This window comes from Suncus etruscus, chromosome 4 (assembly GCF_024139225.1).
Source record: "Suncus etruscus isolate mSunEtr1 chromosome 4, mSunEtr1.pri.cur, whole genome shotgun sequence".
Lineage (NCBI taxonomy): Eukaryota > Metazoa > Chordata > Mammalia > Eulipotyphla > Soricidae > Suncus > Suncus etruscus.
Window position 1 is genome coordinate 148,252,659 of NC_064851.1, and position 25,732 is coordinate 148,278,390.

Here is a 25,732-nt window from a genome sequence, read left to right on the forward strand (position 1 = left end):
GGAAAATGAAAAAGTGAGCTGATTTAATTTCCACTGGTAATTTGCACTTAATTAAAATTATTCCGTATTATTTTGACCTTAGAGACATTCATTTGATAATATTTGCAGTGCACACTACAATGTGTTTAGCATTGGATGAATGTCTCTTTTTAGGAGAGTAAAAAATGTCAGCATTTTCCTTGTCTGTCCTGGATAATAAAGATTATTAAATACTTTTTAAAAAGATTAATATACAATATCAATAATGCAATGAAAGAATAGTTTTAGGAACATGTAAAATTCAGTGTTTGATGTGAGACTTAAGATATAAACAAGGTTCAAAAACAGCATACAAGGAGAACTGACCCACACAATTCATTTTGAGGGTAGTATTTAAGGGAATAGTGTTGGTAATCTTGGGAGACGAGGGTATATACTGGTGTGATTTTGGACTTATGTTCATAAAAAACATTATTAATATCATTGAAGACTTTATATTCTCAATTATTTTTAATTTTTTAAAAAGAAATGCATTATTTTAATTTATATCAATACTTTTACTGAGCACTATTTTATACATAACTTAATTAAGCCTAAAAGACAAATAAAATTCATAAAGATTATTTACTGACAAATGAAAAGTATAAGAACATTTTTTTCAGAATAAAAAGATTTATTAATAGAGAAAAATCAAAATTGAAATCCAGAATGGTTGCTTTGAGGCAGCTGTTTGTGGAGGAATCAATCATCTTCTGGAACATTCCACAGTATCAGATATTTGCAGGGCCCAGTCTCTGGCAGCCCGTCATTCCACCCACACTCTGTCATCTAGAGCTCCTGGAAAGTTCCATATAGAAGTATAGATTTATAGTGAGCTGGAGACTCAGGCCTTAGGGAAGAGAATGTAGCCCATAGAAGGAATTATCTGATATGCAAGAGGGAATGGACAGAGGTGTAAACTAAGGTGTAAACTTCTTTGTACCACCTAAGCTTCCCTGAAACATCTATGGCAGAGGGGAAGACTGACAGTGACTTAGGAAAGACGCATTTTGAGACTACAAAAGAAAATAATGATAAAGCAATACAAAATTGCACCTGTCTTGTGGATGCTGTTTATAATCCTGCAGAACTCATTAGTAGTATTCCCTTATAGAACTCTTTGAAATGGAGTTCAATGTAGAAATGCTTAGGATTTTAATAAGCTCAAAGAAACAATGGGATATACTGCCAATATAACACAAGAGGAAGGGCCAGAGCAAGAGCACAGCAGTAGGGCATTTGCCTGGTTTATAAACAACCAGAGGCAGACCTAGGTTCAATCCTGGCATCCTATATGGTCCCCTGAGTGATTTCTGAGCACAGACCCAGGAGTAACCCATGAGCACAGCCGGATGTGGCCCCAAACCAAAAACAAAACCAAACAAAACAAACAAAAAAACCCCGAAGAGGATATGAGATCAGAAATGATAAAATAAAGCAATAGAAATGTATAAACTTTTTAACCCTTGGTAGGTGAAATAAAAAATTGATTCAGAGGCCTCACTAACAGAGTAACAGTTGCTGAGGACTGAATCAATGAGCTTGAAAGCTTGAAGATAAGTGCAGAAAAGGATCAGACAATCCAACAAAATAAAGCCTCAATATAAATTAGCAGTTGGCAGAAGAACTTGGTAATAAATTCAAGAGAAACAATGACTTACTGACTTTATTGAGAGACGATAATTTTCACATATTATTGTGAAATAATCACCTACCTATAAACAAGCAATAGAAAATATATCATCTTGTGCCTGCAAATGGGATATATTTGGAAATGGCTGGAAATTTGGGATAATGGTGGAGGGAATATTACATAGTGTTGGAATTAGTGTTGGATTATGATTGGAAGAAACAAATGTATTATGAGCAACTAACTATGTAATATATGGCCTATAAATGAAGTAATTTTTTTTTTAAAAAAAGAAAGTCTTAAGAATTACTAGAGCCACAGAAGGTCAGGAAGAAAACTATGAAGAGCCAGCAGTCAAGGATATCATTGCTGAGAAGTTCCAGAACTGGAGAATGCATGCACACATGTCCTGTATACTCAGAGTACTAGTTGCTTATTCAAATGGAAGCTCGAGTCTTAGCTTTCTTTCTTTCTTTTTTTTTTTTAGGAATATTCATATTGTTTTTTTCGAAATGCTTGACATCCCGAGGGACAGTCAATGAGAGGTCCATTCTCCCTTGCATTCTCATCCGCACTATTTGCTCTTTCTCCCCCATTCCCCTTCTTGTACTTTGTCTCTGTGGTGTGAGATATCTAATTGTTGTTTCAATTCACATCACCTTCATAATTAGTGAAGCAAACCATTTCTTTACATGCCTTTTGCTACTCATATTTCTTCTTCTTCTTCTTCTTCTTCTTCTTCTTCTTCTTCTTCTTCTTCTTCTTCTTCTTCTTCTTCTTCTTCTTCTTCTTCTTCTTCTTCTTCTTCTCCTCCTCCTCCTCCTCCTCTTCCTTTTTCTCCTCCCCTTCTCTTCCTCCTCCTCATTCTCCTCCTCCTCCTTCTTCTCTTCTCCTCCTTTTCTTCTTATTCATTCTTTTCTTCCTTCTTTTTCTTTTTCCTTCGTTCGTCTTTCTTCCTTCTTCTTTGTTCTTCCTTCTTTTCTTATTTTTCTTCTTGTACTTGTTCTTGTTCTTCTTTTTATTGTTCTTGTTCTTCTTGTTCTTCTTGTTGTACTTCTTGTTCTTATTCTTGTTGTTGTTGTTGTTATTGTTGTTGTTGTTCTTCTTCTTCCTCTTCTTCAAGGAAGACTCTCAGAAATTTTAATAGTCTTGAAAATTTTTAAGTTATCATTTTAAAATTTCTCAAAACATTAATGACACTTTAACAGTTTTAAAATATCTGGTTTACAATTTTTTCTCCCCTTTTTCTTATCCTTTTTTATCTCCAATGACGGTGGAATGGATGCTCAATCTACAACAAATTGTAAAGTGGAGACCAGTTGCACTGGGATACTGGGTGGTAGAGGAGGGAGATGTGGGATGCATGCTGGGAACAGGGGTGGAGGGATGACAGCACTGGTGGTGGGAATGACCCTCATTCATTGTCACTATGTACCATAAATGATGCAGTGAAAGATTTGTAATGCACTTTGGTCACAATAAAAATTAAATATATATATATATATCTGGTTTAAAATGTGTGTGATTTTTTTAAAATTTAAGTTGACTCTAAGAATTAAAGGCAACATTTTTAAGTGACCTTGAATAGAATATTTTCTTTTTTTTTCTTGCTTCATTAAAGATTCACTTTGGAGTTTGTTTTTAATTACAATGGGCTGGGGCAATAAAAATTTAATTACAATGGTTGTGCTGTACCAGTACATTTCTGGGGGGAAGAAGGGAAACCCAGCGATGCTCAGAGGTTACTTATGGCCCTAAACTCAGAAATCATTCCTGCTGGAGACCAGATGGGATGCCAGTGATCGAATCTAGGTCAGCCTTGTGCAAGGGAAACACCCTCCTCAATGTACTATCTCTCCTGTATGGTGTATTTCTTTTGGGTTTATCTTTTTTGGAATTCTAAATTTCTGTCACTGTATAAATTCTCTATTAATTTCTTTTGTGAGTCATTTGCCATTTTTTAAAATTTTTTTCTTTTTGCTGTTTTTTTGGGGTGGGTCACACCCAGCATTGCTCAGAGGTTACTCCTGGCTCTATGCTCAGAAATCACTCCTGGTAGGCTTGGGGGCCATATGGGATGCCGGGATTCAAACCACCGTCCTTCTGCATGCAAGGCAAATGCCCTACCTCCATGCTATCTCTACGGTCCCATTTGTCATTATTTTTTAAAATACAAGTTGTCTATCCCTTTTTTTTAGTATCCTTATCATATGAATTTCTACTTGATGTTCTTTAATATATTTTTATTTCTGGGAGCAGAAAATATAGTACTGTAGGTAGGGTGCTTGCCTTGCAAGTGCCCAAACCAATTAGATCTATGAAAAGTCATATGATCAAACTCTCAAGGAGTATTTCCTGTATATAAAGCCAATAGTAAGCAATGAGAAATGCTAGAAATAGCCTATATATCTATTATATATATAAGTATACACATTTTCTTATTTCTATAGGAATATACAGATGTTAAACACTACTGTACTTTTTAAATTATTTAGCACTGTGATTTTCTTACTATTTTCTCTATTTTGTAACTATTTAAAAAAATCTTTGGAATAAAAATTGTTTTATTTTATAAAACCATTGTTATTTACAAAGCCCTTTAAGTTGGATTTCATACATATAATGAATCAGGCACAGTCCCAACACCAATGTGCACCTCCCTCCACCATATTCTCAGAGTTTATCCCAATCACCCTCCTTAGCTTGCCAGTATAACAGGCCCATTTAAAACTTAGGATATTTTCAAATACAAATGAATTAAAGACTTTGATATCAGGCCTGAAATCATAAGGTATATAGAACAACAAGTGGGTAAAACACTTTGAGACTAAAGGCATCATCAAGGAGGAAACAATTCTCCAAACAAGTGTAAGTAGAGATAAATAGATGGGACTATATTTAGTTGAGAAGCTTCTGTACCTCAAAGAAAATAGTGCCCAAGATACAAAAGCCACCCACAGAGTTGGAGAAACTATTCACCCAATATCCATCAGATAAGGGGCTAATCTCCAAAATATACAAGATACTGACAGAACTTAATAAGAAAAAAACATAAAACCCATCAAAAAATGGAGAGAAATGAACAGACACTATCGCAAAGAAGAAATACAATGGCCAAAAGGCACATGAAAAAATGCTCCACATCACTAATCATCAGGGAGATGCAAATCAAAACTGTCGTTAGGTATCATCTCACACCACAGAGACTGGTGCACATCACAAAGAACAAGAAAAATCAGCGTTGGAGGGGATGTGAAGATAAAGAATCTCTTATTTACTGCTGGTGAGAATGCTGTCTAGTCCAGCCTTTTTGAAAAACAATATGGGGATTCCTCAAAAAACTGTAAATTGAGCTCTCATTTGATCCAGCTATACCACTCCTAGGGATATACCTTAGGAACACAAAAATATTTTTCAAAAATCACTTCCTCACACCTAAATTCATTGCAGCACTATTTATAGTAGCCAAGATGAATAGCTAAAGAAACTGTGGTATATATATAAATGGAATATTATGCAGCCATCAGGAGAGATGAAATCATGAAAATTTCCTTTACATATATGTAAATGGAATCTATTATGCTGAGTGAAATATGCCAGAGGGAGAGAAATAGAAACAGAATAGCATCACTCATCTATGGGTTTTAAGAAAAACAAAATAAATTTTTGTATTTATTCTCAGGGACAATAGAGATGAGGGCTGGAAGGTCCAGCTCATGATATGAAGCTCTCCACAAAGAGTGGTGAGTGCAGTTAAGAGAAATAACTACACTGACAACCATCATAACAGTTTGAATGGATGAGGCAAGTAAAAAGTCTGTCTCAAATATAGGCAGGGGAGGGGCCAGGCGGTGGCGCTCGAGGTAAGGTGCCTGCCTTACCTGCGCTAGCCTAGGAGACGGACCGCGGTTCGATCCCCCGGCGTCCCATATGGTCCCCCAAGCCAGGAGCGACTTCTGAGCGCATAGCCAGGAGTAACCCCTGAGCGTCACCGGGTGTGGCCCAAAAACCAAAAAAAAAAAAAAAAATATAGGCAGGGGTGGGTGGGGAGGAAGGAGATTTAGGGCATTGGTGATGGGAATGTTGCACTGGTGAAGGTGGATGTTCTTTATATGACTGAAAAGCAACTACAATCATGTTTGTACAATCAAGGTGTTCAAATAAAGATATAGGGTATTAGAGTTTGATTCTATTGTTGTTGACTTTGTCTTGGATATTTAGTTCTGTCTTTTTTGACACCACCAATGCACCCAAGACCACTTGGCCCTTGGCCCTCTCCTTTCATATTGTATTAGCCTTCCCTCCACTCAATTTCTTTTATTCTCCTTGGTATACTCTGGGACAAAGGGTGTTCAAGACAACTCCCATTTAGACCACTGCATTTTTTCATGTAGTTATTCTAAAAACTACGTATAAACGATATCATTTTTATTTATCCTTCTTCTTCTGGCTTACTTCTATAACATAATATCTTCAAATTTCATCCATGTTAAGCATATAAATTTTTGCATATTCCTTACAGCTATGTAGCATTCCATTGTATATATGTACCATATCGTCATGATCCACTCATCAGTTGTTGACAGTTTGATTCCAGGTTATTGGAATCAATAATTAGATAGATTTGATTACAATAACTTTGATTCTTAGTTATTGTATTTAATGCTCCAATGAATACTGGTGGCATACATTCTTTTGGATGAATGTTTTTCTGCCCTGGGATATAAACCTCAAAGTAGGATTGCTATCATATGGCAGCTCAATTTTGAGTTTACAGAGAACCCTTCATACTGTTTTCTATAGGGCCACCAGTAGTGGCTGAGAGTTCCTTTCTCACCACAATCCCACTAAAACAGATTTTTACCAGTATTTTTGATATGTGTCACTCTCACATATATGAGATCACATCTCATTGTTTTTTTAATTATGCTTTTCATAACTATAAATTATGATGATGAACATTATTTCATGTGACTGTTGACTTCTTCAGAGTAGTGTCTATTCATCTTCTCTCCATATTTTGATGGAGTTTTTATGTTTTGTGAAGTTAACCATTGTGATTATTTTGTATATCAGCTACAAACTCAATACACAAAAGACAGTCTTATTCCTTTATACAAATAGAGACTCAGAAGAAAAGAGATCAGAGTCTATATTTTTATTATAGAATCTTTATTATTTTTCACCAAAGTTTGTGCAACAAATTTGTACTTACAATTTTGATTTTCCAAATACTTTATTTGATGATAGTATTGCTTCTATTATTTGTGTAGCGATGTTTCTGTTTATTACTTTTTAAAAATTTCTTTTTGTTTGGCTAAACCGTTTTATAACCTTGTTAGTGTTAGTCTAGTGTGACTGTCTTGTGTTACTTAAGCTTCCCCTAGTTCTTTCTTATGTCTAATTGATTTGTTACTGTTCATAATAGGTCTCAATGTTTAAGATTATCAGATGTTGGGTGCAAATCCTTCACTTGCCACCATGTTACTAGATTTTTTTTTTAATTTCTCATTTTGGGTCAGTATTCCCACACAATTTTTATGCATTTTCCTGCATTTCTCAATCAGAGACCTTTTGCTCTTTACTCATTTTACTCTTTACTATGTTCTATTGGCTTTAGTTCTTGTTTCAAGGGGAATTGTTCTATTTTGTAGTTGTAAATTTGTTGTTTCTTGTTGGAAGAAAATTCAAGTAATTGTACTACAATATCCTTGGTTTTATTTTGTTTCTCATTACATTTCTTTTTAATGTGTTTCTTTTTTGTTACTCACTAAATCTCGTAAGACTATATATAATACAGCTGTTTTTAAGTAATCATATATTTTACTTAAATTTAGTGAAAGAACAGTATGATTCTTAATTCAGTATATGAACTTAATCTGTAATAGAGGGCAATAGTATCCAGTGAAATCTCTTAATAATATATGGGGGTCAGAGCAGTGGCACAAGTGGTAAGCCTTGCCCACACTAGTCTAGGACTGAGGTTTGATCCCCACGTGTCCCATATGGTCTCCCAAGCCAGGAGTGATTTCTGAGCTCAGAGCCAGGAGTAACCCCTGAGTGCCCTGGCCGTGGTCCCCAAAGCTAAACCAAAACAAAACAAAATAATAATATAATATATGCATTCACGCAGCTTATTTTAATGATTGAATACATTTCATTATTTTAAATATAAATGCAATAACATTCTAGGAGGTAATATATTAACAATGCATTTAAAATTAGAGTATAAAGCCAAAGAGATAGCACAAGGGCCAAGGCACAAGTTTTGTATTTGGTCACCCAGGTTTTATCCCTGGCACAGCATTGCCTGGGAAATACCAAGTCGTATAGGACTCAAACTAACACCATACCCTCAGATCCTTATATTGAACTTCAGGCTCAAGAATTGCCAGGAACTACTCTGGGCCTCTTAAGCTTCATTTAGGAATTCCTCAAAAAATATCAAAGCTTGAAATTTAGGAAATTAAAACAAAAAATTTACATGCCTTGTTTGTATCACAAACAGTTCCGGTTTTTGTCCACATTTGTTGTCTAATGCTCTCAGTACTAGTAGTAGTGTTCTCATAGTCCAGTGAAAGACAAATATTTCCACTCTTGTTGGCATAAAAAATAGAGGCGTCAGTAACGTGAAATACCAAACTTTCTGAAATTGAACAAACTAATTTTCCACACTTTTCATTCCTATAATTTATTAAAAAATAAAAAAATTAGTTTTCAATATATATAAATAAAAATATATAGACTTGTTTTGCTTCAATTTTTAATTAAACTCACCATGGTTTACAAAACTGTTAATAATAAAATTTAAAAGTCAGGGAGATATATAGAGGGCAAGGTATTTACTTTGCATGTGGTTGAAGCCAGTTTTGTTTCAGTACCACTTATGCGCTCCTGAGTCTTGCTGAGAAATAATCCCTAAATAGTCTGCTACAACATATCAATTTAAAGTGCATAAACTTGCATACAAGACTTAAAACCATAGATATATAAAAACAAACCATTATAAACACTACATATATAGACTATAGGTGCTTGCGTTAAATAGGCTTGCAAGTTCCTATGTTGTACAATGATAAATAAAAGATAAAATAAGGACTGAAGAGATAGCACAGCAGTAGGACATTTGCCTTGCCCAAGGCCCATCTAGGATGGACCTGAGTTTGATTGTCAGCATCCATATGGTTCCCTGAACCAACCAGGAGTGATTTCTGAGTGCAGAGCCAGGAGTAACCCCTGAGCCCCACTGGGTCTGGCTATCCCCCCAAAAAGACAAAATAAAAAACAATATTACATTATGACAAAAATACTCTATACTGAGGGAGATCTGGGAAATTGGTGGTGGGAATGTTGCACTGGTGAAGGGGGGTGTTCTTTACATGACTGTAATCATACAACTATAATCATGTTTGTAATCACGGTGTTTAAATAAAGATAATTATATAAAATACTCTGTACAGTAGAAAAACAAAAAATATATCCTTTGTCAAAATGTAGTCACATTTTAATAAGTAGATGTTCTTCCATTTCTAAAATATACACAAAGCTCATAAAATACAACAATCATAAACAAAGCAAAAAAATTGAAAGTAGTAATATATCTAAATAGTCACTTCTCCAAAGAATATAGAAGATCAAAATAAATATCTTATTAGACAAATGCAAATAAAATAACAATGAAATTTTACCCTATACCCTAGAATGCTTATTATCCAAAATTTAAGAAACAGCAAATATTAGTGAGTACATGGGAATAAGGAAAATCTTTATAACCATTATGGAAAGCACTAATGGAAATTAATGAATAGAAGAATTAGTTGATTTTTTGTTTTTGTTTTTTGTTTTTGGGCCACGCTGGTGATGCTCAGGAGTTACTTCTGGCTATGACCTCAGAAATCGCTCCTGGCTTGGGGGACCTTCTGGGAAACCTGGGGATCCAACCTTGGCCCGTCGTAGGTCAGCTGCATGCAAGGCAAATACCCTTCCACTGCACAACCACAATTCTTTCTCTCAATGTCAATGAACTAAGTGCACCAGTTAAAAGACACAGAGTGTCTAAATGGATCAAAAAACTCCATTCAACCTTCTGCTGCCTAAGAGAAATGCACCTGAATAGTCAGAAAAAACATAGACTCAAAATAAAAGGTGGAGGAGTGGCCATACTAATATTAGATGATGCAAACTTTATACTCAGAAAGTTGTAAGGGACAAAGATGGACATTTTGTATTAATCAAGGGATTAAAACAGACCAAAAAATTTCTCAGTTTGTAAAGGAAGATGGAATCAACTCCACAAAGGAAACTAGAACACCATGTACAGCAAATATTATATGTATTTATTTGTATATCATATTGAATGGTGAATGGGGGTGTTCTTTTTATGATGGAACCCAAATACAAAAATATTTGTAATAAAGATACTATTTAAAAAAAAGATTGCCATAAAATCTCCTATTTTTCTCCTTTTACACCAGTGCTTCTTACCTTAAAAAAAGCAGTTTTAAAGAAAAGGAATATGTGAAATGCAAAAAAATAAGCTTAGTATATAGGGAGAGAACCAGTTTAAAGAACTAAATTAATTATGGAACAGATGTAGGGATTATTAGATATAACATTTAAAATAGTTATACCTGCATTTTAATTTTCAACAGGACATAAATTCAAAATAATATTTAAAATAGAATGTCTCAATAATAATAATTATAATAATAAAACATGGGAAAAGATATTGTGAGTGAAATTCTACAAAATATTGAAGGAAGATATTTATTTGTATTTCTCAATATATCCCAAAATAGTCAACAGTGGAGGATTTCTACTAAATACATGTTACAAGGCTAGCATTACTCCAAAACCAAAAGGAACAAGAATAGATAAATCCTCCAAAAACAAAAACAACAACCACAAAACCAAAACCAAATAGGCATAAACCAGTTTGCAGTTTTATATTGTTGATTAAGGATTATAATGTAAAGAGAGCTGTTGAAAAATCAGAATAATATAGAAAATTGGCTGAATACAAGTAGCTGTTAAATCTATTTAAAAGGTATACAACATGTGTTTCCATAAGTCATGCCACCTAAAGATACTTTACATAATTTTTACATTTACTATAAATTAATTGGTGAATATCTCAAAAGTATTTCAAAAAGAGGGGACCAATTACACTAGCATTCTGGGGACAAAGCAGGGAGATATGAGTTGCATTCTGGGAACAGGGGTGGAGCAAACAGCACTGGTGGTGGTAATGGCCCTGATTCATTGTCACTATGTACCTTAATTATTAATGTGAAAGATTTGTAAGTCACTTTGGTCACAATAAAAATGATTAAAAAATATCATGCTGGTGAAAACCTGTGAGTGCTACCTGTAAATGTCTGTCTACTGTCATCTTGCGTGAAACTCTTGGGAGTGGGGCAAAAGAGGCTCTAGAAAACTTGCTCTCCCAGAGGCCATTTTCAGGGTGGGACTCTAGAACATAAAAACCGGCAGGCTTTTGCAGAAGCCGGGTCCCCTGTTTGGGACATCAGGCGGGGAAAAGCCATGAATCTATGCCTGCCCAGTGGGGCCCAACTATGAAAACCTATGAGTGCTACCTGTAAATGTCTGTCTACTGTGCTCTTGCGTGAAACTCTTGGGAGTGGGGCAAAAGGGGCTCCAGAAAACTTGCTCTCCCAGAGGCCATTTTCAGGGCAGGACTCCAGAACATAAAAACCGGCAGGCTTTTGCAGAAGTCGGGTCCCCTGTTTGGGACATCAGGTGGGGAAAAGCCACGAATCTATGCCTGCCCAGTGGGGCCCAACTGTGAAAACCTGTGAGTGCTACCTGTAAATGTCTGTCTACTGTTGCGGCCATGCGCTCTTCTTAAGAAAAGAACACCATCGCAACAAGAAGAAAAAATTACACTAAGAACTGTGCTATATCACAGAAGCAAGCATTTCTCTCCGGACTGTCTTCTCTGTTGCATGCTCAGGCCTAAGAATTGATCCAGTGTGAGGCTTCATCCACAGAGGACTCCCCTCCCTTAGAGGCAAGTCAGCCCATCCAGAAAGGGCGGAGCCAGAGGAGTGTGCTGTCTGCATCATATAGCCAATGAATACCACCACAACACGTAGAAAAACCCACAATACAATGTGACAACACTTGAAACAACGCAGGCCAGCATCAGACATAGAGAAAGAAGAGGACAATTCTGATGACCAGATAATGACCAACCAACTAATCAACCTCTCAGATAAGGACTTTAGACTAGCAATATGGAAGATGCTCAAAGAACTCAAAGAAACCATGGATTGAGTTGAACAGAACACTAATAAGAACCAAGAAAATATGAAGACAGAAATCACAAAACTCCAAACTGAAATAACATGTCAACTAACAGGCCTGAAAAAGACAGTAAACGAAGTGAATGACAAAATGGATAAGCTCTGGGACAGGGTATCAGAAGCTGAGAATAGACTTGGTGCTGTGGAAGATGAGATACATAACAATTCCATACAGCAGGAGAGATTGGAAAAAAAAACTTAAAGCAAATGAACAGACAATGGAAAAATTAGTCAAAGAATGGGAACAGATGAAAATAGAAGTCTATGATAAGATAAACAGAAACAACTTAAGAATCATTGGAGTCCCAGAGACCCAGGAAGAAAATTTCCAGGAAGAATCAATGGTCAAGAACATCATTAAAGAGAAACTTCCAGAGCTAAAGAATACATGTGATCAAATCCTGCATGCTCGAAGAGTACCAACCAAAAGAGACCCCAGAAAAACCACCCCAAGACACATCCTAGTCACAATGACAAATCCCACAGATAGAGACAGAATTCTGAAAACAGCAAGATCAAAAGGGGAAATTACATTCAAGGAAGCATCCTTGAGATTTACAGCAGACCTGTCACCAGAGACACTCAATGCCAGAAAGCCTGGTGGGATATTGTGACAAGACTGAATGAAATGAATGCTTCACCCAGAATACTATACCCAGCAAAACTCACTTTCCAGTTTGATGGAAGAATACATGGTTTCACAGACAAAAAGCAGCTCAGAAACTTTACAGACACAAAACCAGTCTTAAGAGAAAAACTTAATGACCTAATTTAAGACAAGACTAACCAAAAGACACACCAAATTTCGATATAAAGATGGCATTAAATCCCAGGACAATTCTTTCTCTCAACGTCAATGGACTAAATGCAACAGTCAAGAGACACAGAGTGGCTAAATGGATCAAAAAACTCAATCCAACCTTCTTCTGCCTACAAGAAATGCACCAGAATTGTGAGAACAAACATAGACTCAAAATAAAAGGCTGGAGAAAAATTATCCAAGCAAACAACATAAATTATCCAAGCAAACCCATAAAAAAGCTGGAGTGGCCATACTAATATCAGATAATGCAAACTTTATACTCAGGAAGGTAGTAAGGGACAAAGATGGACATTTTATATTAATCAAGGGGTATGTAGAGCAGGAAGAAATAACTCTCCTAAACATATATGCACCGAATGAGGGGCCAGCAAAGTATTTAATACAACTGTTGACAAATCTGAAAAATAATATCAATAACAACACAATAATTGTGGGGGACCTTAACACGGCTTTGTCAACACTGTATAGGACAACCAGACTGAAACCCAAAAAGAATATACTAGACCTGAGGAGAGAAATGGAAGAAAGAGGCCTAGTGGATATATATATATATATATATATATACATATATATATATATATATATATATATATATATATATATATATATATATAGGAAACTCCATCCCCAGAAACCTGACTACACATTCTTCTCCAATGTACATGGGACATTCTCCAGGATAGACTACATGCTGGCACATAAAACATACCTCCATAATATCAAGAGAATAGAATTTTTGCAGACTACCTTCGCTGACCACAAGGCTCTGAAATTATTTGTGAATTCCAAAGGGAATCAGAAGAAAAACTTTAACACCTGGAAGTTAAACAGCCTCATACTCAATAACCAGTGGGTCCGAGATGAAATCAAGGAAGAAATCAAAAGGTTCCTGGAAACAAATGACAATAAAGACACAAACTATCAGAACTTATGGGACACAGCAAAAGCAGTACTGAGAGGAAAATTTATAGCTTTGCAAGCACACATCAGGAATAAAGAAGGAGCTTACCTGAGTAGCTTAGTGACACAGCTAATAGAACTAGAAAGTGCTCAACAAAAGGACCCAAAATTAGGAAGACAGAAGGAAATAACAAAGCTGAGAGCAGAAATCAACGAAGTGGAAACCCAAAAAACAATCCGAAAGATCAACGAAAGCAGAAGTTGGTTCTTTGAAAAAATAAACAAGATTGATAGACCACTGGCAAACCTAACAAAGAAAGAGAGAGAGAGAGAGAAACTTGATAACTCATATTAGGAATGAAAAAGGAGATCACCGCTGATATGACAGAGATTCAAAGGGTAATCAGAAACTACTTTGAGAAACTCTACGCCACTAAAAATGAGAACCTGGAAGAAATGGATAAATTCTTGGACTCTTATAATCTTCCACGGTTGAAGGAAGAGGATGTAGCATATCTAAACACCCCATCACCATTGATGAAATTAATCAAATGTCTGCCGAAAAACAAAAGCCCAGGCCCAGATGGATTCATTAATGAATTCTTTCAAACTTTTTAAGAGGAACTACTACCGATCCTGGCAAGACTCTTTCATGAAATGGAACAAACAGAAACACTTCCAAATAGCTTTTATGAAGCCAACAGCACATTGATACCTAAACCAGACAGAGATGCTACAAAAAAAGAAAATTACAGACCAATATCGCTGATGAATGCAGATGCAAAGATTCTCAACAAAATCCTGGCAAATAGGATTCAATGCCTCATTAAGAAGATCATCCACTACGATCAAGTAGGTTTAATCCCAGGAATGCAAGGATGGTTTAACATCCGTAAATCTATCAACATAATACACAACATCAATAACAAGAAAAATAAAAACCACATGATCATATCAATAGATGCAGAGAGAGCATTTGATAAGGTCCAACACCCATTCTTGATCAAAACTCTCAGCAAGATGGAAGGAACCTTTCTCAATATAGTTAAGGCCATCTACCACAAGCCAGTGGCAAATATTATCCTCAATGGAGAAAAACTAAAAGCCTTCCCTCTAAATTCTGGCGCAAGAAAAGGCTGTCCTCTCTCACCACTCCTATTCAACATAGCACTGGAAGTATTTGCTATAGCGATTAGGCAAGAAAAAGATATCAAGGGAATCCAGATAGGAAAGGAAAAAGTCAAGCTCTCACTGTTTGCAGATGACATGATACTCTACTTAGAAAACCCTAAAGACTCTACCAAAAAGCTTCTAGAAACAATAGACTCATATAGCAAGGTGGCAGGCTACAAAATTAACACACAGTGGGGCCGGGCGGTGGCGCTAAAGGTAAGGTGAATGCCTTGCCAGCACTAGCCTTGGACGGACCGCGGTTCAATCCCCCGGTGTCCCATATGGTCCCCCAAGCCAGGAGCAACTTCTGAGCGCATAGCCAGGAGTAACCCCTGAGCGTTACCGGGTGTGGCCCAAAAACAAAAACAAAAACAAAAACAACAACAACAAAAAAAATTAACACACAAAAATCAATGGCCTTTCTATACACCAATAGTAATAAGGAAGAAATGGACATTAAGAAAATAACCCCTGGGGCCGGGTAGGTGGCGCTGGAGGTAAGGTGCCTGCCTTGCAAGCGCTAGCCAAGGAAGGATCGCGGTTCGATCCCCCGGCGTCCCATATGGTCCCCCCAAGCCAGGGGCGATTTCTGAGCACATAGCCAGGAGTAACCCCTGAGCGTCAAATGGGTGTGGCCCAAAAACAACAAAAACCAAAAAAAAAAAAAAAAGGAAATAACCCCATTCACAATAGTGCCACACAAACTCAAATATCTTGGAATCAACTTGACTAAAAATGTGAAGGATCTATACAAAGAACACTATAAAACTCTGCTCCAAGAAATAAGAGAGGACACACGGAAATGGAAACTCATACCCTGCTCGTGGATTGGCAGGATTAACATCATCAAAATGGCAATACTCCCCAAGGCATTATACAGATTTAATGCTATCCCTCTAAAGATACCCATGACATTCTTCAATGAAGTGGATCAGGCACTTTTGAAATTCATTTGGAACAATAAACACCCTTGAAAAGCTAAGGCAATCATTGGGAAAAAGAATATGGGAGGAATTACTTTCCCGAACTTTAAACTGTACTACAAAGCAATAGTTATCAAAACAGCATGGTATTGGAATAAGGACAGGCCCTCAGATCAGTGGAATAGGCTTGAATACTCAGAAAATGTTCCCCAGACATACAATCACCTAATTTTTGATAAAGGAGCAGGAAAGCCTAAATGGCGCAGGGAAAGACTCTTCAACAAGTGGTGTTGGCAAAATTGGATAGACACTTGCAAAAAGTTGAACTTAGACCCCCAGCTAACATCATGTACGAAGGTAAAATCCAAATGGATTAAAGACCTCGATATCAGCCCCAAAACCATAAGATATATAGAACAGCACACAGGCAAGACACTCCAGTACATTACAGGCATCTTCAAGGAGGAAACTGTACTCTCCAAGCAAGTGAAAGCAGAGATTAACAGATAGGAATATATTAAGCTGAGAAGCTTCTGCACCTCAAAGGAAATAGTGCCCAGGATACAAGAGCCACCCACTGAGTGGGAGAAACTATTCACCCAATACCCATCAGATAAGGGGCTAATCTCCAAAATATACAAGGCACTGACAGAACTTTACAAGAAAAAAACATCTAATCCCATCCAAAAATGGGGAGAAGAAATGAACAGACACTTTGACAAAGAAGAAATACAAATGGCCAAAAGACACATGAAAAAGTGCTCCACATCACTAATCATCAGGGAGATGCAAATCAAAACAACTATGAGATACCACCTCACACCACAGAGAATGGCACACATCACAAAGAATGAGAATAAACAGTGTTGGCGGGGATGTGGAGAGAAAGGAACTCTTATCCACTGCTGGTTCAACCTTTATGGAAAGCGATATGGAGATTCCTCCAAAAACTGGAAATTGAGCTCCCATATGATCCAGCTATACCACTCCTAGGAATATACCCTAGGAACACAAAAATACAATACAAAAACCCCTTCCTTACACCTATATTCATTGCAGCACTATTTACCATAGCAAGTCTCTGGAAAAAACCAAGATGCCCTTCAACAGATGAATGGCTAAAGAAACTGTGGTACATATACACAATGGAATATTATGCAGCTGTCAGAAGAGATGAGGTCATGAAATTTTCCCATACATGGATGTACACGGAATCTATTATGCTGAGTGAAATAAGTCAGAGAGAGAGAGAGAAAAACGCAGAATGGTCTCACTCATCTATGGGTTTTAAGAAAAATGAAAGACATTCTTGCAATAATAATTTTCAGACACAAAAGAGAAAAGAGCTGGAAGTTCCAGCTCACCACAGGAAGCTCACCACAAAGAGTGATGATTTTAGTTAGAGAAATAACTACATTTTGAACTGTCCTAATAATGAGAATGTATTAGGGAAATGGAGAGCCTGTTTAGAGTACAGGCGGGGGTCGGGTGGGGAGGAGGGAAACTTGGGACATTGGTGATGGGAATGTTGCACAGGTGATGGTGGTGTTCTTTACATGACTGAAACCCAAACACAATCATGTATGCAATCAAGGTGTTTAAATAAATAAAATAAAAATAAAAAATAAAAAGAAAAAAATATCATGCCACATTTATACAAATAAAATATATACTACCTTTATAAATTTTTCTTTCCTCTCCCATTTCTCCTCTCCCCTTCCCCTTTCTTCCCTCTCCTCCACTCACCGCCCTACTCTTCCCTTCCCTTCATTTCTCTTACCTCTCTATCCCTCCATTCCTTTTTCTCCTTTTCCTTACCTTCTCCTTCCCATCCTTCTATCCCTTTCTTATCCCTCCCTGTTTCCACTCCTTACTTCTCCCTGCTCTACTCTTCCCACTCCTCCCATCCCTTTCTTCCTTTCTTTCAGATCTGCTCCTTACCCACTTCCCAATCCTTCTTCTCTCTTCTTCACTTAATGGTCAATGTTTCATTTCATATAAATTTAGTAAACTGTGCTATTTAAAATTTAAAGATAAAAATAATTTCTCAGATTTGTTTTCTAAGACATACCCAGGTGTACACTTTGTGTATCCTTTACTATCCTCATTACAGCCACCAGACATATCACCAAAAGAATTGAGGTAATTAAAACACTCATTAGAACCAAAATGTGAACCTGTAAAAAAAATAATGGTGGTTAGTTTAATTAAACTGATATTTACTTTAATATTATTAAATATGTTGACGATTTGGAACAATTTTAAATTTATATGAGATTCAGATTATAATTAAACGTTCATGTTTTTATTAAAAGTAATATTTATTTTAAAATTATGTTTTATGGGTCAAACTTACAAACTTTTTAAATGTATGGCACCATACCTACTTTAAATAAAAGTTTCATTTTTAAGAACAAAAGAACCCACTTCACATATTTAAAATTAAATATTTAATTTCGTATTTATTTAAATTAACATATGTAAAATTAAAATTACTCTGGTCTTTTCCATAAGATAATTTAAATAACCATATATGCAATTATTCTATAATTTTAAATTATATATTACTATAAAAGCATAAAGATTTAAATAAATTTTTTTGCAATATTAATATTGCACTTTCTTTTAAAATTTTTTTTGTGTTTTGTTTTTTGTTTTTGGGCCACACCCGGTGACACTCAGGGGTTACTCCTGGCTATGCTCTCAGAAATCGCTCCTGGTTTGGGGGAACATCTAGGATGCAGGGGTATAGAACACTGTCCATCCTAGGTTAGCCGTGTACAAGGCAAATGCCTTACTACCTGCGACACCATGTAGCATAGAAATTTTAATTTAATCAGGGTCAAAGCCACTTCTCTACCCCCTCCCTGCACAGTTTGCCTCTATGGAAGGTCCTATTTGCCTCTTTTAAGCATTCAATTCTCCTCCAATGACCATTTCACTCCACCAGTCTTATGCTGTACTGTTCCTTGATCATTTCCCGAATTCCAACAGTGGCAAACTTCCTATAAAAACCATGTCTGATGTACCTTTGGGTATTTGTTATCCCTGTGCTATGTTTTCTTGTATTTTTCACGTAGCAGAGAACATTCTGTGTTTGTCCTTTCCTTCTGATTAATTTTACTCAGCATGATGCTTTCAAGATTTATCCACGCTTCTGCAAAATTGCATTACTCCATCTATTCTTATGGGCAGGTAATATTCCATTGTTTATATAGTTTTATTTATTTATTTATTTATTTTTGGTTTTTGGGTCACATCTGGCAGCGCTCAGAGGCTACTCCTGGCTCTACGCTCAGGAGTCGCCCCTGGCAGGAGAGGGGGGCTATATGGGATGCCGGGATTCAAACCACTGTCCTTCTGCATGAAAGGCAAACTTACTGCCTCTATGATATCTCTCCAGCCCCTACATAGTTTCTTTATCCAATCAACTTTGCTTGAACACTTGAGTTGTTTCCAAATTTTATTTATTATGAGTAAGTGCTGCAATTAAGATAGAGTTGAATATGTCTTTGTGTTATTTTGCCTTTGGCATATATTCCAATGAATGAAATTGCTGAATCATATAGAAACTAAATTAAACCTTTATTTTTCAGGAATATTCATACAGTTTTCTGAAAAGTTCAGACCAGTCAACATTTCCACCCACAGTGGCTAAGTGTCCTTTTTGCCTGTTCTTTTAGATGTGTACCAGTTTCTCTGGAGCGAGGTGAGCATTTCAGTGTTTTGATTTACAATTCCCTGTTAATTAGAGATGCAGAATATTCTTTATGAACTATTTGTTTTTAATTTTGAGGAAATTTTGATTATTTGTTCTCCCCATATTTGATGGGATTGTATGGTTTATTTCTTGTAAAGTTGTACTGGTGATTTATATATATCTATATCTATATATCTTATAAGTTAACCCTATATCAGATAATGGTGGGAAAATATTTTATTCCAGTCTAGTTTAATATACCCCATCTGTGTGTATTTGCTTCCACTTAGTTGGTCAATGGTGATGATTAAAGATTCCTTTAGCTTAAATGTCACGTAGAGTTCTCATATTTTCCTCTAAGTTTCTTATGAATCCAAATCTAATGTTGATGTCTTAACCTATTTTGATTTAATTTTTATGCATGGAATTAGAAAGAGGTCTGAGCTCTTTTTCTTTTGATGGGGGATGCATTCAACTCGTTTTACTAACACCGCTTGTTAAAGAGTTTTTCTTTGTTCCACTTCATTTTTTTTCTTAAAAAATATTTGTTTTTTTATATATCTGAGGATATGTCTCTATTTTCATTTAGATTCTATTTATCTTAGGGTGGCCCTTATTCCAGTACCATGTAGTTTTAATGAATACCATCTTGCATAGTTTGAACTTGGAAAGGAAATCACTAAACTCACTTTTTTTTGGGGGGGTGATGTGTACAGTGTGCAGGATTTACTCATAACTCTTTTCTCAAGAATCACTCCTGATGGTGCCTTGAGGAATTTGTATATTGAGTAAGCTGCATGCAAAGCAAGTTTTCTTCCCACTCTATTCTCTCTCGGTCACCCTACACTTTTTCAATAAAAATTTTATTCAGGGGGCCTGGACTGTGACACAAGTGGTAAGGCATCTGCCTTGCCCGGGCTAGCCTTAACCGTGGTTAGATCCCTGACATACAAAGCCAGGGGTGATTTCTGAGTGTATAGCCAGAAGTAATCCCTAAGCATCACCAGTGTGGCCCAAAAACCAAAAACCAAAGAAAAAATGTACTCAGACAAAATTTTTGGAATCATTAAAAATTTTTGTAATCACATTCTATTGAATACATGTAATATGTTTTATTATCCTAATATCTTTGCTTTGATGGCTACAGGCCACTGGATATGGCCTGGTTATTCCTAGCACTGCTGCCTGTGTTCCATGACCCTTTAGCACTCTGTACACCAATCACAGCCTTAGTGACCCTAAGAATCCACCACCTGAGCACAGGTTTCAGGCTGGGTTTCTAAATACTGCTAAATATGTCTTGCATTAAGAACCAAAACAATTACCAAGAAAACAAAAACAAAGAACAAAAGTCCAAATCCTTGATAACTCAAAATGTAAAGAGATTCATCATAAAATATTTTTCTTCAGAAGGCATAAGACACTAATATTAATAATATTAAAATACTGATGGTGAAAGATGCTACCAACGTGATGAAAGTTACTGAACTGCTACCTCCTATTGTTAATCTATGTTTAAAATTACAAACGGGCCAACTTCCTTTGAAAAAAAAAAACTAGAAGTAGGCTCACAAGCATTGAACAAATGAAAAGTCAATCGCATGTGACCCAAACTCTAATAGTTATTTTTTGGGGGATATTGGGCCACACCCAATATCAGGCACTCAGGCACTATTCCTGGCTCTGCTCTTAGAAGACACTCCTTCCAAACCCAGGGAACTGTATAGGATGGCAGGGATCAAACCTGGGTTGACCATGTGCAAGGCAAACACTCTACCCAATGTGCTATCGCTTTGCTTCAGTCTAAAATAGTTTTTGTTTCTTAAGAGATAAACTTTATGGGGCCGGAGCAGTGGTGCAAGCTGTAAGGCAAGTGCTAGCCTAGGACTGACCACGGTTCCATCCTCCAGTGTCCCATATGATCCCCCAAGCCAGGAGTGATTTCTGAGAGTAAAGCTAGGAGTAACTCCTGAGCATCACCCCGTGTGGCCCCCAAAACAAAATAAATATATAAATTAAATAAAATTGCCTTTGTAATGTTAGTAAAATTTTCAATTGGATGTAACAATACTTAGGTGAAACCTCTGAATTCAGTGTTTATTATTTCCATTGTAACCTTCTAATACTAGTTGCCAGGGTTTTTTTTTTTTTTGTTTGTTTGTTTTGGGGGGCCATACCTGGTGATGCTCAGGGGTTACTCCTGGCTTGGGGGATAATGTGGGATGCAGGGGGATCGAAACTTCGTCTGTCCTAGGTCAGCCACATGCAAGGCAAATGCTCTTCCGCTGTGCCACCACTCCAGCCCCACTAATTGCTAGTTTTATCAAAGACCTCTCCTCCTTTTCACAACTAAAATAGCACTGGATATCAGAATTACTACTTGCTTCCTTAGCCTTCAAATCTGAAAAGAGCAATTTGTTTAAAGAAGTGTTAAAACTCACTATAATAAATTATCAATATGTATTTATGTATAACCTGTTTTCTAGCTCAAAATAAACTTTCCAAGGGGGCAGGAGAAGAGCACAACAGGTAATAATGGAGAGACTCACTCGACTTTATTTAATGGGCTCTTTCTCAGTGCTGCTGCTTCTTGTGATCTATAAGCACATGTGGACACCATTTTTATACTAACCGTTACAAAATTAGGACTTGAGCTTACAAGGACAGGACCAGGGCACAGAGTACTTATCTCTGTAATAGTCATCAAGCACAGATTTGCCATTCACAGGCATAGCCCTACCTGATTTTTAGCTATTGATTTTGATTATTCAAATCCATTTCTATCGCTATACTTTGAACTCTAATAATTTTTAAGAATTTGCCTACTTTCTATTGCTCCCATGTTTATTATTTCTGTAGAATAAATGTCCTAAGTGGAGGGCAGGCAGGGCACACTCAGTTTACAAGGCCGAGAGCCCTTTGATCCCATGCTTTTCTTTCTTATTTATGGGATTTTTTTTCTTTTTCTTTTTTTAAAATATCACCTTTATTTAAACACCTTGATGAAAAGCATGTTTATAGATGGTTTCAGTCATAAAAAGTACACACCCCTCTTCAACAGTTAAACGTTCTCACCACCCTTTCCCTTTAAGCCTTTTCCAACATGAACTCTGGTCAACTTCTCTCTTAAAGGTTAAATGTCAAGTAAGCTGAGTTTAATTTTAACTGGTAGATAGTGCCTTGATCTAAACATCACAAACGATACTGAGTAGATAAAATGTTTTGAGTAACTTTGGGGGCCGGAGTGGTGGCGCAGGCCATAAGGCATCTGTCTTGCACTTGCTAGCCTAGGATGGACCACGGTTCAATTCCCCAGTGTTCCATATGGTCTCCCAAGACAGAAGCGATTTATGAGTGCATAACCAGTAGTGGCTCCTGAGCATCATTGGGTATGGCCCCCAAAAAACAAACAAACAAATATGGTTTGAGTACCTTAAAGGAATTAATTTCCAATAGGAGTTTTAACTATACTTTGAAATTTCATGGGTCCTAGTAATATGTGTAAAGAGCAGAATATTATTCCTTTTCCTGGTAAATGTAAGATTCCCTTTTTTAATTTTGATCAAAAAGTTATTTGGTATTTTTTGGGAGGGTCACACCTGTGGCTCTCAGGGATTACTTCTGGCTCTAGGCTCAGAAATCACTCCTGCAGTCTCAGGGGACCATATGGGATGCCAGAATTAGAACCACCATCCTTCTGCATGAAAGGTAAATGCCCTACCGGTGTGCTATCTCTCAGCCCCAGAAAAAGTTATTTGGTATTTTAAATTTGTTATTACATTTTAATTACAAGACTTTTATTGGCATTAATTATTGGTGGAGGTGTAAGTAGTAGTAGTAGTATGATCTTAGAAGACCAGATGGACTTCAAAGATTTTAAACTTGGGATCTCATTTTCACTCAACTCATTATACATTTCCCTTTCCCCACCTTTTATCCACATTAACAACATCTTGGATCATTCAAAGAGTAACAAAAATTAAAAATACATTTCCAGAAGTATGAAATGTCATGATTTTTATGTAACTAACTTTTTTTGATCCTATGGGAGCCAACTTAATTTAAGAAGACAGATTTTACAGAAATGAATCTGTGAATCTATGAATGTTAGTGTTTACATTTACATGGTTGTGTTACATGGTTGGTAATTGATGATATTATTAAGCAATTGCACATCTTGGTTTTGTGCTAGCATTAATGTAACATGTAAATTAAAATTTTTTAAATAGAAAAAATTTAGATCTTGTGTTGTGTTGCCTAATTTCAAATTTATTCTGTATGTTGTTTTTGAGAACTAATAATTATTTGAGCTTCTGCCGTATCTTGGCTATTGTATTAATATGAAGATAAACATAGTTATACATATATCCTTTTGAGTTAATTAATTTTGTGTTTTGGGTTCATAAGCCAAGAAACAGTATTGCTGAGTCATATGATAGTTTTATTTTTATCTTTTAGTTAGATTATATGGAGGGGGTTGTTGGGAGAGAGAGGCCTTAGTTCCTTCAAAGAGGAAGATGGGTAAAAATGGTGATAGGTTAAAAATATGTTCATGAGAAAATATTAACACTATTATGAAACACAAAAATCTCAATTTAACAAGAAAGTAATTATGTTGAAACTATCTTTAACTATTAAATTAAAAGTCAATGTTACTAATTATATTTGAAGAAGTTTGAATTACCTGGTGCTTTCTGTGTTTATCTTAAATTTTTTATCTATTATTACTCATGGTTTTTATATTAATGTTACCAATCATTTTATTATCTACATAAAATCATTATCTGTATATTTTGCTGAGCTAAGAATGAATTACACAAATGAAAATATTTGTATTTCAGAGAGACCGTATCACTATGCCACAATTGGTACATAAGGTACCAATATAATACATATATATTTTACAATTTTTTTCCTTTCAACTTCAGTGCACATCATATTTCAATGATTTGATGATTTCTAACTTTTGTTTGTTTGTTTTTGCATCACACCTGGCTGCTCTCAGGGGTTACTCTGGCTCTATGCTCAGAATTCGCCCCTGGCAGGCTCGGTGGACCATATGGGATGCCAGGATTCGAACCACTGACCTTCTGCATGAAAGGCAAACACTCTACCTTCATGCTATCACTCCGGCCCCGATTTCTAACTTTTTATAAGTTCTCTTTGGGATTTTTGTGTCAGCCCTTAGGTTTTGTTTATAAATTTGCGCATCTGTATATGTGTTTTATTTTAAATATTAAAATCTTTTTTTAAGCACCATGATTACAATCATGATTGTAGTTGGGTTTCAGTCTAAACAGAACACCCCCCCCTTCATCAGTGCAACATTCCCACCACCAGTACCCCACTCCCTCGTTCCCAAACCTTGCCTGTATTTTGAGACAAACATTCCACTTCTCTCACTCATTAAGATTGTCATGCATGTTGTTAGTGTAGTTATCTCCCTAACTGCACCATGTTCTTTGTGGTGAGCTTCATATTGTGAGCCAATCTTTCTGGCCCTCATCTCTATTGTCTCTAAGAATTATTACAATAATGTTCTTAATTTTTCTCTAAAACCTATTAGATAAGTGAGACTATTCTATGTCCATCTCTTTCCCTCTGATTTATTTCACTCAGCATAATAGATTCTACGTATATCCACATATAGGAAAATTTCATGACTTCATCTCTCCTGATGCCTGCATAATATTCTATTGTGCATATGTAATACTTTTCTTTAGCTATCCATCTGTTGATTGACATCTTGGTTGTTTCCAGAATCTGGCTATTGTATATAGCACTGCTATGATGTGAGGAAGGGATTTTTGAATTGTATTTTTGTTTTCCTAGGGTATATCCTTAGAAGTGGTATTGCTGGATCATATGGGAGCTAAATTTTCAGTCTTTTGAGGAATCTCCATATTGTTTTCCATAAAGGCTGGACTAGACGGCATTCACACCAGCAGTGAATTAGAGATCCTTTCTCTCCAGAAATCCACCAGCACTGATGGTTCTTGGTCTTTGGGTGTGTGCTAATAATCTCTGTAGTGTGAGATTGTACCTCACTGTTTTGATTTGCATCTTCCTGATGATATGTGGAGCATATTTTCATGTGTCTTTATGCCATTTGTATTTCTTCTTTGAGGAAGTGTCTATTTATTCTACCCATTTTTGATGGGGTTAGATGTTTGTTTGTTTGTTTTGTTAAGACCTGTTAGTACCTTTTGTATTTTGGATATTAGTCCCTTATATGATGGG

The 25,732-nt window shown here is 36.3% G+C and overlaps 1 protein-coding gene across 1 annotated transcript in view; it reads right to left on the minus strand.

The window, feature by feature from the left end:
- The window catches only part of LOC126007256 (disintegrin and metalloproteinase domain-containing protein 2-like), a 130,988-nt gene that overhangs the window by 20,462 nt on the left and 84,794 nt on the right, over nt 1-25,732 (minus strand). The window contains exon 15 of the mRNA XM_049772713.1: nt 21,824-21,893. Within this exon, the coding sequence (XP_049628670.1) occupies nt 21,824-21,893 (70 nt within the window). The remainder of the gene's footprint in view (nt 1-21,823; nt 21,894-25,732) is intronic.